The sequence below is a fragment of the Stegodyphus dumicola genome, chromosome 10 (assembly GCF_044657685.1).
Source record: "Stegodyphus dumicola isolate Sdum_Otavi_A_Nest chromosome 10, ASM4465768v1".
NCBI classification, from domain to species: domain Eukaryota; kingdom Metazoa; phylum Arthropoda; class Arachnida; order Araneae; family Eresidae; genus Stegodyphus; species Stegodyphus dumicola.
Genome location: NC_140777.1, coordinates 85,001,944 through 85,016,991, shown reverse-complemented (window position 1 = coordinate 85,016,991; position 15,048 = coordinate 85,001,944). Strand labels below are relative to the sequence as shown.

The 15,048-nt window shown below is 32.9% G+C and overlaps 1 protein-coding gene across 2 annotated transcripts in view; it reads right to left on the bottom strand.

The window, feature by feature from the left end:
* Positions 1–4,079: 4,079 nt before the first annotated feature.
* Positions 4,080–15,048, bottom strand: part of LOC118186304 (TWiK family of potassium channels protein 7-like) — a 35,172-nt gene continuing 24,203 nt past the window's right edge. For both annotated transcript variants that reach the window (XM_035356388.2, XM_085826081.1), the window contains exon 5: positions 4,080–4,405. In XM_035356388.2, coding sequence (XP_035212279.1) covers positions 4,185–4,405 — 221 coding nt within the window. In that variant the 3' untranslated portion in view covers positions 4,080–4,184. The remainder of the gene's footprint in view (positions 4,406–15,048) is intronic.

Below are 15,048 nucleotides of genomic sequence, written 5' to 3'. Positions count from 1 at the left end.
GGGAGTTCAAGGTTAACTATTTAAAAGTTCTCGCATAAGAAATAGTTATGAGAGGAACTATCACTAATAATGGGCTCGCATTAAACTACTTTAAATCGCAATATTAAAAAATACTTAATAAAATAATACGTCTTTAAATATTATTGGAAGCCGAAAATTTATTTCTACCTGAAAAAGGAAAATCATCATGCCATCGTTATCTGAGAGGCAAAATGCTTAATGTCATGGACTGGTATTTATTTCTAAAATACATGGAACTGTTTATTTTTATTACATTAATTTTCTTTAACTGAGAAAGGAAAGAAGAAAAGACTCAGTGCTGCCATAGACATGACTTTGCCGAATTATTTCTGAAAATGGAAAACGCCTAAACAATTCTAAGCCCATTACCTAGTCCCGATTGAGTTTTTATTACATTGTATCTTGTATACTGTTATTTTAATTTTAATCTTTCTTCATCAGATTCCTTTAAATAATATTATTTAATTAGTAAACCATACCAAGACTGAAACAAGAAACAACACTGAAATGAGAAAGAATAATAAGACTGGAGTAAGAATTAACGATTCTAAAAAGCATTTGTATTTATACGCCTTGAAATCTTTTTTTTTTTTTTTCCTTCTTTTTTTTAAACATCATCAGACCACGCCAAAACATCGAACCTACATTTTTCGGCAATATTTACCTCAAAGAAGGCCAGAGGTCTCGCGGAATTTAATTTCAATATCAGTGTTTTATGAAAGCACAAATGTATATATATGGTGATTTTGCTATCTTCGTTACTTTTACAAATAATATTAAATTTAAACAGTCTAAACAGACATATATATACACTGTTCAAACAGAGATTTAATCGCGTTGTTTAAGTTATGCAAAGTAGAAAGAGAAATAGAAATTTCTATTGAAAACAGCATTTGATCTGGTTCAAATATATAAACAAGATAAAATTTTAATTTTAATTTGTAAAAGCTTCTAAAATACTTTAAATTGTTTATTTCCCCTTTATATTCCAAAATAATTAAATACTTACAATATCATGAAATGCGCCACTTTAAAATTTATCCCTGTTTTTTTCGATAATTTCCTACTTTCCCGTCGACCATTTCCGAAAATCAAAAACTCTCGCCAAAGAGTATGATTTAGAGCCAATAACGGAGAAGCGTTACTGGACAACATAATCATAATATCTCTGACTTCATACAGCCTGGATTAATCCCCGATAAACAGATTAATCTATTAATTTTCTAACTAAAAAACAGGAACGTGCCGCCCAGTCGGTATAGTGGTCAGGGAAGCTGACTGCGATGCCGAAGGGCCTGGGTTTGAATCTCGGAGAAGGCATGGTTGTAACTGTCCGTTCCTTCATAGGAAAGGCGATGGTAGTCCACCTATTAGGTGCCTCCATAATAAAGAGAGCACCACATCCGGCCTTGTATAGATTAATGGACTGGGTTCATTTGCAATTGTTCACAATTTGCCATTGAAAAAAAAAATTATAATAAAATAAACAGAAACGTTTTCTTTCCAAACTTCTCCTGGAATGATTGACGTTAATTTGGGCTCTCATATTTAAGTTCTTTGCATGCTGTTTTCATAACATGTTGATTATCAGATTAAAAATAACTCTGTTGATTATCAATCTAAAAACTGATTATCTGACTAAAATAACTCTGTAGCTAATCACAACTCAGTTACTTATCTCGCTAACTAGAGAGAGTAAAAATAACTCTCTCTTTTATCATAACTCAGCTTATGTGGCTAAAAATAAATCTGTTGTTTACTGTACCTCATTTGATTATCTAACTAAAAATAACCGTAACTCAGTTGATTACCTGACTAAAAGTTGATTATCGCACTAAAAATAACTCTGTTGTTTATCATAACTTAATAATTGCTTATTTCACTAAACGTAACTCTTTTGTTTATGGTAATTCACCTCGCCTGACTAAAAATAAATCTGTTGCTTATTGTGACTCAGTTGATTATCTGACTAAAAGTTGATTAACGGAAAAAAATAATTCTGTTGTTTATCACAAATCAATTGTTTTCTTCACTAAAAATAACTCTCTTGTTAAAATTAACTCTGTTGTTTACCATAACTCAGCTTACCTGACTAAAAATAAATCTGTTACTTATTTCAACTCAGTTGCTGACTAAAAGTTTATTACCGGACTAAAAATAACTCTATTGTTTATCGTAACTCAGTTGATTATGTGATTAAATATAAGCGATATGTTCCTCTAGAGTTCCGTCAAAATGACATGCGTAAGTTTGACAGCATCTCCGCCAACTTTTAGGGTCGACGGGAAAATACGTTAAGTACCGATTTTTCATATAATGCAGATGACACGTGCATATCTTAAATGGAAGACAACAAAGCAAAGTCTGTTACTCGATAACACTCAAATCGATTTTGCTTTACCTGTAAAAATATAAAGATGTCCATCTGCTTATTGAGAGTTAAAATAGCTTAGCATTCCTTAATTAAAAACTCATTTTTTCCTATCTCATGCCTATTTTCGTCCAGCTAACATGCTGTCTTCCGTTTTATTTCATCATCTGTTTTAAAGTTGTGAATCCGTGAACCGTACGTTTGTACTTACGGAATGACGAGTGTGTAACCAAAGTAAATAATAAAATTAGTAAATAAATACAGAGGGTGTTTACACTTTTTTTAGAACAATTTAGAGGATGCTTAATGACTGTTTAAAATATACTGAGTATTTTTACAAATGTTCGAACTGATAGACTCTTTCTAGAAAATACGTCTGCATCATGATTTCCTTGATAAAAGAGCTATTTCCATAATTTTCAGGGGTGTTGATTTCCATTCCTCTTCCATTACTTTCTAGAGTCCACCAATCGTGATGGGCTTGAGCTTAGAAAGAGCTCTTTTCAAAACACCATACAATAGTCCATAGGTGAAATGTTAGGGAACTTCGCAGGAGAACCGTTAAAGGAGGTATATATGTAATAACTGTATCAGTCTTCATTTTTTAAAGGAATTTAGTGGTACATTTCGAAGTATGACTTCCTGTTTTGCCTTGATGAAGTTTCACGCTTTGAAAGTCAGTGAGATAAAGAAATGGATTTTATTACTATCGTATACTCTTTACTGAAACTATCTTTGCATTGACGGAACTAGGCTTGTACACTTTTTTCTCTTCGCTTTCTAAAATAATTACACTTTTTTAAGTCAATTAGTTAAACCCAGGATTCATTACATGTCACAATCTATTTCCATTTATCTCTTACTAAATGGTTTTCATACATGTTCTACCAATTGCCCTGCGTCGCGGCACATGTCTCGGTAAAAACTGGCTAACACTATGTTTTATAGCTTTAAGTCGTAAAGCTTGGTTATATTTTTATTTATCGTTGCAACAGTTGTAAACATTGTATAACTTTGCAATTGATTTGCAACTTTACAATATATGAACAACTTTACAATTGATTTTTGCGTCGGTGGATTTTTCCTTGTTACCAATGTTTTAACTTTAGAATATCAGAAATGGTACATACGATTTTCAGGTATTTGTTTGGAGTCTTCTTTTCTATGTAGAAGTAATAACTAACGGTTTTCCCCTTTCCTATAATTAAAATGGTTTATTTTTGCACTTCGAAATTTTAATACCATGCATTGCACAACGTTTTGGAATAATAAAATAGAATGTTTGTCTTCTGAAGCGCAGAAATGTATCATTTACTTTACAGCTTGATTACATCTCATATTTTGAAAGGGAAATGAATTAAAAATATTATAATATTTCGCATTTCAAATAATAAGCTGTTGTCAGAAATTATTATTCCAAAATGTTAGTTTTTTTCTCAATTCTTTACCGAAATCGTTCCAAAAATGTCTAAACTAAGTTTTTAATCTATAAACATTGGTATTGTAACCAAGTGTCTTAATCAAATAGTGTAAAACATTTAATTCTACAAAATACGAAATTTACGTGAAATATTTGCAATGTATTAAATACATACGTATAACATTAAAAATTCGAATTCATTGGAAAAAAATTCTGTGCTATATGTGAATATTTATTTTCTAATTGTTTTTCGTGTGAAATACAAAATGGCAGAAAACAACATTTTTTATATTCAGTATTAAGTGGTTTACATTACATGCTTGAGCCATAAAAATATACAGGTGATCTCTAATTTGTCACAAACATAAAATTTCATTCACGCAGAGATTTCCTGGAATCGTGTTCACTAAGATTAGTGATAGGTTTCTCTTCTTCCGTATCTTCGATGTCCGGTTGACGTATGAGTCCAATTTCAGTTGCTACCCATTTCACTTTCTGCGTTAATTGTTCTTGCATTAAGTTGATGCACATACTCACTAAAGCCATACCCAGCATCATGTAGAAACAACAACCCATCAAAGTAAGAGTTTTAGCTGCAAGGAAAAGAATACAGCCATATACAACAGTAATAAGTAATAATAATTATAGTTTTCATCTTATGGGGAAGAAAGATACAGAATTCAACAGCTAATTATACGGTTAATATAATTTATGATATTATAAGAACTTAGGTAAGTTTTTCTTTCAGCATGGCAACAATTCCAATTTTCTGAAATAACGTTTCATACTTTAGCACCGATCCTATGAAGCGTTTTCTCTTTATAGTGGCAAAAATAAACTCGCCTTTATAAGGATACTGTTAAACAGGAAGTTAAAGGTTTACCTATTGAAACATAAAGTATTTACGCCCTGAATTAACTATAGGGAATATAGGTATAAATTGCATATGTTTTAGGAATAAACTATTGACAAATATTTAATCATTAACTCAAAAATAACCTTCGATGAATCTTAGGAAACATACTTTGTAAGTAAATATAAGAAGGAAATATAATATATATTACCTAAAAAGTAGATACACAAAGATATACTTTAATTATGTGTGCAAAAATCTAAATCATATAATGTCCATTTATACATATGCTGCTTATACGTTCCTCGTTTTCACGTTTCGGACTACGTGGTTCTGATTGTTATACACGTATGTTTAAAACCCCAAAATAATTCAATGAAATATTTTGAAGATCCGAAGAGAAATTTGGCTTTGATTTTGGGGATTTTCAATTGAAAATTAAAAAATAATAATGTTATCCTTCTTTTCTTGGAATCACATCATAGAAAAGGGGTAATTTACTACACCAAAAAATGGTTGCTTGGTTTCACTTGTTGCATTTTCCAATGTTAATAATAGTTGTTCTCAACATCCTCTTCAACAAATTTTGCATATTATTTTCGTGCTGGTATCGTTCATAGAGTATGAAGATTTTCGAAAACGATTGAACAGGTAGAAGAGTAAGAGATAATTAATAATGCAGTGAAAGAAGATAATAATTTAAACTTTTTTTAGACAAGCATTTGCCACTTGTAATATTGTAAAATAATATTTAACTAAAGATAATTTGAACAAGAATAAAAAAATGGTATTAATAACAGCGAACAATGAAATTTTGACGTCACACGCTAGAAGATCGCAATGAACTAAAATAACGACTCATTTTAATAGAAAAAATGCAGAAGGCCAATTTTGGTTCGGTTTTCGTAAGAATTTCAATCAAGGTATTAAATGTATTTCATGTATCTTTTAATTAAGATTATAATAATTTGCACTATGATTTTAAATTGAAATTTGCTTAAGGATGATCCTTATCTTAGGGAAATAAGGGAGGGAAAGAAAATAATGTCTTGCAGTATAATATTATTCAGAATATAAGAAGGTCTTGTATGCAAGATGACTGCTGGTTAAACTTCTGTAATGACTCTTTGCAAAGAAAGTTCTAATTAGTAAATTGTTCCTCAGCATATTAAAAAGCTTAGGGGAAAAAGGGGGCGGGGTGTTAAAGAAAATCATGTTTTGAATTACGTAGAACTGAATCTAAAAAAATATTTGTTGGAGTTATGGGATCTAAATCGCTTTCACAGGATGCAAACAAAAGGTAATTTCAGAGAAAAAATAAAATGTTTTCATCTATGTTATGAGAAACCCATGCTTAGGTTTTTCAGTTCCTCTGACGTTATACAGTTCCTGAATCCTCATAGAAAACTAATTATACGTCGTGTAATTTTGACTGCATGATAATTTTTTTTTAATTATCCTTCGTTTCAGTTTTTCCCAGCGGCCGAGCGGTAAAGTTGCTGAACACTGGTATTTCGGTCCGAGGTTCGAATCCCGCGAACGGGCTAGCTGCATGGACGTTTTCGTGGTTTTCGTCATATATAACATGTATACGAGCCAGCTTCCTTTAGAAAGTCCTCCCCGAAAACAAAATTTTTCGGAATACATGCACTGTTGTAGTATTACTGACATTCCTGGAAGCACTGGTGGAATGTATCTGTTACCGTGAAAGACCGAAATTGGAGAATGTCGACTTTCACCGGAGAATGTCAACATTCACCAAATACGTCGGTGAAAGATCGAATATTGTATTACATTCTTGTACATTCGGACCCTCACCGGTGTATGTCGACAATCACAGATATGCTCTGGTGTAGGTCGAAAAGAGAGGGCATAAAGTGCCATAATAGTTTAAGTTGTTGCAATAAATAAGATTTGAATCACATAATTTAGTAAGACTTTTATGACTATTATTTTATTTTCTCATTTAGAACGTACTGTATAATTAAGTAAGTTTTTAACTTCTATTATTTTCCTTTCTCATTTTGAACGTACTGTGTGTTTTATGTTCTTATGTTCTTATTTTAGGTTTGAAGTGCGTTTTTTCGCGACTGAATTACGGAGAAGAAAATATAATATTCTTTTATGTTCAACATTCACCATTAGTACATGGTGAATGTCGACATTGACCGGTGTAAGTCAGAAATAAGAGTATTTGGAAAATACTTCGAACATACACCAAGCGACTATGTGAATGTTGACATTCACCGGTGAAAGTCGACATTCTCCAGATTTCGGTGTTTCACCGTAACATATCTATTACAGATTGGACGTTGTTTCATTGTCGGTAAAAGTTCAACCTATAAAACCATGTTGCCAAGAAAGAAAAGCGAGATCAGAGGGGTGTGGAAATTGACAGGTAAAGTGACTGTGGCAAGGCAATGATCTGTAACCTAAGCTGATTAAGAAACCCAAGCTTATTTTCTAGATCAAGTTTTCACACGAAATCGTCTAAAGATGTTTTAAGTCCGTTTGCAACACAACACGAATATGTTGCTCAAATGAGGACATTTCCCACAGCTCTTTGGCAGAGATCTGACTACATCCACTGAGAGCCAAATTCAATTACTGCAACTTTCAAACACCTTTTCCAAAAAAAGTTTGAAAAGAGGGGTGTTTCTACCAAATGACGTTCCATAGATGAAATTTTTACAGTCTGCAGAAACTACATTATTTCTTAATTTGAGTCATGAATGCACAGGCAGTCCTTCAGAATTCATAGCAATAAGTTGGGCAGTATTATTTCCCTTGTATGCTAATAACTCACCGAAAGCAAATAACGCACGTGCAAAGTACTTAAAAGTTAAATTGCTTACTTAAATGTCGTGCTCATTCCACATTTCTTAAAAAAAGGGTCAAACGCTTTTTTAAAAATTTAATTACAAATATTTGTTTGAAATACTTAACCCTTGAACAATCACTTTACCACAGGAACTTTAAGCATTTTCTTTTCCTGCATATTATGATTTCCATCTTTTTGCTTTTTCTTGCTTTATTTCATCTTTCAAGCTGCTTTTTGAAAGGAATTTGTCTTTCTTTTCGTGGAAAAGAAAAAATTTCTGTGAAGAAGCTTCTCAAATATCTTCTCAGAATTTTTATTTATTTGTCTTTTCCACGTTCTTCATCAGGATTTGTCTTTTTGCTTTTGAAATGACACACTTTAAGTTAAGTATCCCTTTTTAAATTTTATGCTGTCATCTTGCTGAAAGAATGGTTGAATGAATGGCTGTCATGCTCGTTGAATGAAAAAACGTATGATGGAACACGTACATAAAAAAAGTTTCTTCGTTATAGAGCAAGAAACAGAACGGGAATTCTAGCGTTATAAGGCTATCTGCATTATACTGAAAGTAAACGCTTCATCCACCAAAGAAATAATCACGCGTTTACACAGCATAAGATAGAATTGACTAATTATGAATATGATTAGAAAGCATGTAATAGAGAAAATACCGTTTTTGTGGGTTTTATTAACAAAAGAATATCAGGAAACAGCAAATACAACAAAAAAATACAAAATACGCACAGGTAACACATGAAAAGTAAATATCCTACTATTACTATTATTTTACAAAAATTAAAAACAGCCATATTTAGAATATATTATGTGGAATGAAAAAACTAAAACTTATGTCTTTGTTATACGCTAAAGTTCAAAATTCAGAAAATTTTCATATTTGGTCTTTTAAATCTCCAGAACTGATGGGCAAATTTTATTGAAATTTGGTGTTAACATAAGTACATAGATTCATATGATACGAACAAGTATACCGTACAAAAAGTCATGGTACACTTACTTGATCGTGCTTAAGGCTCATTGCCACAGGAAGGTCTAAGGCAAAGTTTGCAAAGTGGAATAAAAGAAAAGGCTAATGCGGGATATGGTTTCAAGTCAAACAGCATTCACAACGCGACTTTATCCTGGAAATAAGGCAGTTCATGAGACTCTGTGACACTAATGCAACAACGCTGTTTTTGTCGCCCAACCGAGGCTGACTGTTGTACCGAAGGGTTGGGTTCGAATCCCGGAGAAGGCATGGATGTTTGTAAATGTACAGTGTCTATGCGGCATGGGGGAACTCTAAATATGCGACGAGCCGAAGGTCCAGTCGAGAGGTTTAGGGTAGAGGAAGAAGGGACCTTCTCCAAAGGTCGACCATTCTCCGAAGGTATCTTCTTCTTCTTCGAAGATAATATTTTTACTTAATCGTTATTTTAATTTGTTAGCCTTTTCTACATTCTCTTATTCCCTTCGCATTTTTTCGTTAAGATGTAAGTTAGCTAGGTTGAACGAGGGTATTTAAATTGATGTAGCGAAAGGTTTAGTCAGAGCGTGGTTTCGCTATTGTGAGCCCACGCTGCTATTTCTTCCAGCTGTTAACCTTAAATATCGGCTTCGCATTCTTGCTACCAAATTATTATCCTGGCGGTGTAGATTCTGAGTCCACCTGTTAGATTAAACTGAATTATGTAGCCCCTTACTACTCCTAACTTTACATTTAGTATTATGTATCTTTTAAGTTCTCACCGCAAGTGGTCGGTGTCCGTAAGCATGTAAGTCCATACCATCTGTAAACTATATTGCGTTGAAATAAAGGGCCTTTCACACCTTTTCCTTGGTTATAGTCAACATCAAGACTTTGCGAACACGTAGGTAGGTGTAGGTACATTTTATGAAAGCATAGAAAACTAGATCCTAGAAAATGAGCTGATCGAAATTACCAAGAAAATAGCAAGAAAAAAAAAATGTGTTATAATATTATTTCAATGTAAATTAATGCCAAATGGAAATTAATTTACTTATTTTATGGAAAGGAAAAAATAATTATTTAAGTCATAGCTGTGAATGTTTTTTCTCTGAATTGTTTACCTTCGAAATTTACAAAATATTTTTCTTACAAATTATAATACTGTAGCGTTTTCCTTTTCTGACACCAGTTTTTACGTACGGGGTTCGTAGATTTGGAGTGAATAACGACGACACGTGATGAAGTATCGAAGCACACTTTATTTAGCCAATATTAATCAGGACAGCTCCAATAACACTTTTTACAGTCTTCGAAAATCTACTCTAAACACGCTGGAACAATCAGCGACACAGCCTTCACACTGTCAGACAATAACGGTGGAGATAGCTTCACTGCAAAGCACCAAACTACAGCTTCCGACTCTGTTTGCGCGTTCTCGGAACTCCACGTACTCTCGAGACTCTCCACGCGATGCACTCGACGATACACAAGAGTATAGCTCTCGACTCAGCACAGTCTAAGACAAAACTCGACGATGCACTAATTCGCGATGCACTAAAAGACTCTCTCGATGCACTCGACGACCAACTCGGCGCTAGACTTCGAGACACTCGCTCAATGACTGACTACTAGCTCGCTAGACGAGGCACACATACTAACTGACTGCGGACCAGCAGGGTTTATATAGTTTTCGGCTTGTGTTCGAGAACATTCTGGGCTAAACCGGTAAGAATTCGTTCCAGAAGGTTCTCCATCCGATCATGGCATATCGCTGATTTCGTCGCCAAATGTCGCCAAATGGGCGATTTCTCGCCAAATGTGGCAACCCTGCCTTTTCTTGCCATTTTATGGCAACCCTAAAACTGCTTTGCAGGAAAGCCATCTTACCGCGCCTGTACATTTCGTAACAATACTTTCTTTTTTTTTTTCCAAGACACAAATTCACCAAATGAAAACAGTAAGCACTATGAACAGACTTTTACCGAGGAATTTAAAAAAGCATTTTTAGCTGCTTGTAGTATATTACTGTCTTGTATTATTTCTCCACATTAAAAGGTGAGACATTTTTAGCCTGAGGGCCAAACTACTAAGTAGCCAACTTATTCGAATTTCAGTAATAAGAACAGAGAGGCGTAGTTAAAAATATCGAATGGCTATTAGCATAAGTATTTAAAATTTATGGGAACATTTATTTCAAACTAGCTGTTACTCAGCATGGGTTGTAGTGCTACTTAAAGGGAAAAAAATGCTTGTGTTTTAGTTCTGTTTATTGAAATACTTTTGGATACAGAATATTTTTTTTTTTTCCATCTGGTGCGGACAATTTCACTTTCTACCCATACAGCAAAATCCCTGGTGCTTCATTCTTAAATTTGAGGGCTCTGCAATACATAACAATTTATCTATCTTTCCAATGACCATACTTGGATGAAGCCTGTAATCATAGCATCATAATGGAATGCACCAAGATTTAAATCAGTGTGCAATGTTCTTCTAGATCAAGCAATGCGTACTCGAATATTTTCCAATCTTGCTTCCCGTTGCCCTTTTGTTTCATACGAACTAGCTTGAGCAGTATGTACTCGAACGTTTTCCAGTTTTGCTTCCCTTTGCCAGTTTGCTTCTGAAGCTCATGATGCCTTTTCTCTATCGTGCTTAAGAAGCAAATCGAACAACCGATTTTCGCTCTAGGTGGCATAATTGATTTTACAGCAAAAGTAACGCTATGCAGCGACTATTACAAATTCACTTTCAAAAGCAAAGAAAATGCGTGTGATGCAATAACGCGTATGTTGATGCGTGTGTATTACTGCGTGAAAAATGAAATATTTTACACTTTGCTGAACGATAGCACACTTGGATATATGTTAATTTGGACAGAGATACACATTTCTTTTAAATTGCCGAGGTTTTTTTATTAAATTCGAGACAAATTAATATAAGTGCGTTTCCCTCAGAGGAAACACAATTTTTTTATATCGCCGAGTATTCTGATTAAATTTGAAAAACGCTTAACGCTTTTTCAGAGTGGCAATGCAAATCTCACAGATCGCTGAGTTTTTAATCAGAAGTTTGTTAAATTAGAGTAAAATATATGCATATTGAATTTTGTTTTTGAAAAAAGTGGATGTCGACCTTTCCCAAGACCCAAAAAATAATTGTAGAAAATTTGGTGAAGATAGCTACAGTAGTGACTGAGTGTATCGCGAACAAACAAACACACAAACAGACATTCTTCTTATATATATATATATATATATATAAGCAAAGTTGTAAGAACAATACAAAAAAGACCAATTTTGGTCAAAATATTTTGCGCAGTGTGCCGCAAAAATTAAGGAAATGTGAAGAGAAATTGTAGTTAGCTCGCCAAAAAGTTACCAAAAGCTGTGGCTCCAAGAAAAATCCAACATATGCATATTCAGCAGTTATTTACAAGTTCGAATAAAAAAACTATATATTAAATATTTTCGGAAATTTTAACACAGTATTAAAAAACTAATCAAATTGAATGAAGTAATATATAAGGCTACATGCGAAATAAAATGTAAATTATAAAACACAGTAAAATACTAATCGATGGAACAAGTTAAAGGCAAAAAAATAAAACATAGTAGAAAACCAATCGATGGAACAAGTTAAAGGCAAAAAATATTGAAAATTAAAAAGCGGAAAAAATTAGCCCAATTCGAGGTCCACTCTGGCTTTTCAAGGGAAATTTCTGAGTGAACATCGAACCAAGCTAACTCCATTACGCGTTTCGCCGAAACAGACAATTGAAACTTTGTGTTACAAAATTTTTTAATTAATTAAATAAACTGTCCAAAAATTTTTTTTTAGTTTCAATTCTCTGTTCCAATTTTCCCGACGCGTCCGCATAAATTGACACATTAAGGTGTAAAAAATGTAAATGCAATTCCGATGTACAGCAATAATAAAAATAAAAATAAATAGCGGTATGCTATTAGTCAAAATATACAATAACGTACGGGCTGGACCTGAAAGCTTAAAGAATTAAAACTGTAAATGCAATTCCGATGTACAGCAATAATAAAAATAAAAATAAATAGCTGTATACTATTACTCAAAATATACAATAACGTACGGGCTGAACCTGCAAGCTTAAAGAATTAAAATTTTATAAATGAATCTGAAATTAAATTTAAAGGAACAAGGAAACAATAAAACAACCAACAACGTGGGTTTTGCTAAGACCAAGAAAATTAAAAAAAAAAAAAAAATGTTAAAAATCAGACTTGTAGCAATGCTGTCTTCTCTGGCAAGTAGGAAAACAAAAAAGGGGTTGTATTTCCCTTCTGCGCTTTTCATCGCTCTCCAACTTGTCGTGTGACGTAGGAAAGGAGAAAGAAAAAACACAACTTGTCGTGTGACGTAGGAAAGGAGTAGAAAGGAGAAAGGAGACGTAGGAAAGGAGAGTCACTGAGCAATAGCCAATGTCAAGAGACTGTCCGCTGGCGGGAACCCGCCTAAAGCCAAAGGAGGCAAAAGACGTGGAAAAAGTTCAAAATGGCGTCTGTCAAGTAATTTTAAGAAGAAGGACTGGTGCAAAAGTGAAAATATCTAATTCAGCTAAAAATTACTTAACATGGCCACAAAAGTGAGAGAAAAATGGAAAAAATAGTAATTTGTTAATGAAAGTCGTAATTCTTCAAGCTAGAGGGCGATCAAGCTTCACGAAACGAAAAGGCCCGTTTGTTAATAATAGTAGTAGAAATGGCCATCAAAGTAACTTAAAACTATTTAAACAATAGTATTAAAAGTATTGTGCCAAATTTTTGGAGGAAAGATCACCTAGTGACAAGAATTATATGTACATTTATACATTAGATTCTCAGAATCAGCCATCCACTTTATACCGTCCCACTGGGCTTTAAGTATAAAATATCATTATCTAATTCAAAAAATCTAAAAATTAGTAAGGCTAATGCCAGCTTTTTTAAAGGTATTTTTAATTACTTTTTGAGGAATGAGGTTATCTTTCAAGATTGTCACGAAGTATAGTATTTCTTCTTGAAGATGTTTTGCTGTATTGCAGATTATTTTAATTCTAAGTAGCTGTGAATAGATTGTGTTGAGGATGACTCTTTTGGATATATTTGAATTCCAGTTGGTTAATTTTAGTGTTGAAAAATTGAATTCTCTTCTTTTGTCGTAAACTTTTAATAAATTGTAATCAATAATATGTAAATCAAGGTAGACTACATTATGTTGCACCGTATTTGTATTATTTAGTTTTAAGCATGTAGGGTAGATATTATATATATGTATATATATATATTTGTAATAATAAAATTCCATAGTCAAGAATACACTTAAAATTCTAACTGTATGTTCTTTTTATTTTTTAATGGCGACGTTCTCTTTTTTGAAGGAATTAAATCCACAGCCCCGTAGTCAAGTTGTTTTTACCGCCTTTTCTACACGTACAGTTTTAGAATGTTCTGGAAATATTTAAAGCGAATTGGATTGGCTGACGAGGCTGACGTCATTTCTTGGAAACTCCGCCTTTCCAGAGGCTATAAAACGACTCGCAAAAGAATATCGGGGCTTTTCCTTAAATGTCACGATGCAGTAAACCTTCATACAAAATATTATTAGTAGTTCTTTTTTATTTACTCCGGATATCTGATTTTGTAACTGCTATTTCTCCTGACCAATAATAAATGGATCCTGTTTTTTAAACTTATCGTTTGATAATTTAAGCTACGACAAAAGCTGGTACATCACACACACACACACACACACACACACATATATATATATACAGAGAGATGCAAAGAATTAATTTAAAAGCATTTTAACTTTCCCTGCGAAAAGAGGTTTGAAATAATAATAATAATAATAAAAAAAAAAAAAAAAAAAAAAAAAAAAAAAAAAAAAAACTTTTATATTTTCTGGAGGAAAATTAATTTTAAAAGCCTTTCTGCTTATAATAAATAATTCAGACACCACCGCCCATTCCGAAGTGAAGAGTTTCTCTGACAGACATTCAAGATTAAATTAAGAAAATACCAAATAAGCTTATCTTAGCGCATTTCACTAAATTAATTCCGTAATCTAACAGAAATGTAAATGAGGGTCTATTTTGTTTAAATTATGCAGGAATACGAATACGCATATTTTTACTTACATCCTGAATATTTTTGCAGAACTTCCATACCCATTACACACATTAATGGTAATCTTGACAGATCTGGACATGATGTATTCTACGGCGATGACAGGCTTGACATAATTTGCGAAATTAACTTCGTTTAAACTATAGGATTTGTTTTCTTTTCTTCATAAAATTTAATTTAAATGGTGATTTCCGAGTCCTTGCTGTAACAACATTATCTCAGTTATTTTTCCTTAAAATAACTGAGATTTTAAAAGCTTCTTTCTGGTTTTATTTGCGAGGAAACTTTATTTAAATTTTGGCGCGAAAAGATTAACTAAAGTTTTATGCTTAATTAAATATAAGTAAAAGCATGAGCAGTGATAATCTCTAATTCTAGTAATTAAAATAACAAATTTAGTCTTTCTCTTTAATTATAGAAAGAAGTATAGGATAGAAGTTAAAAACTGTTACGGT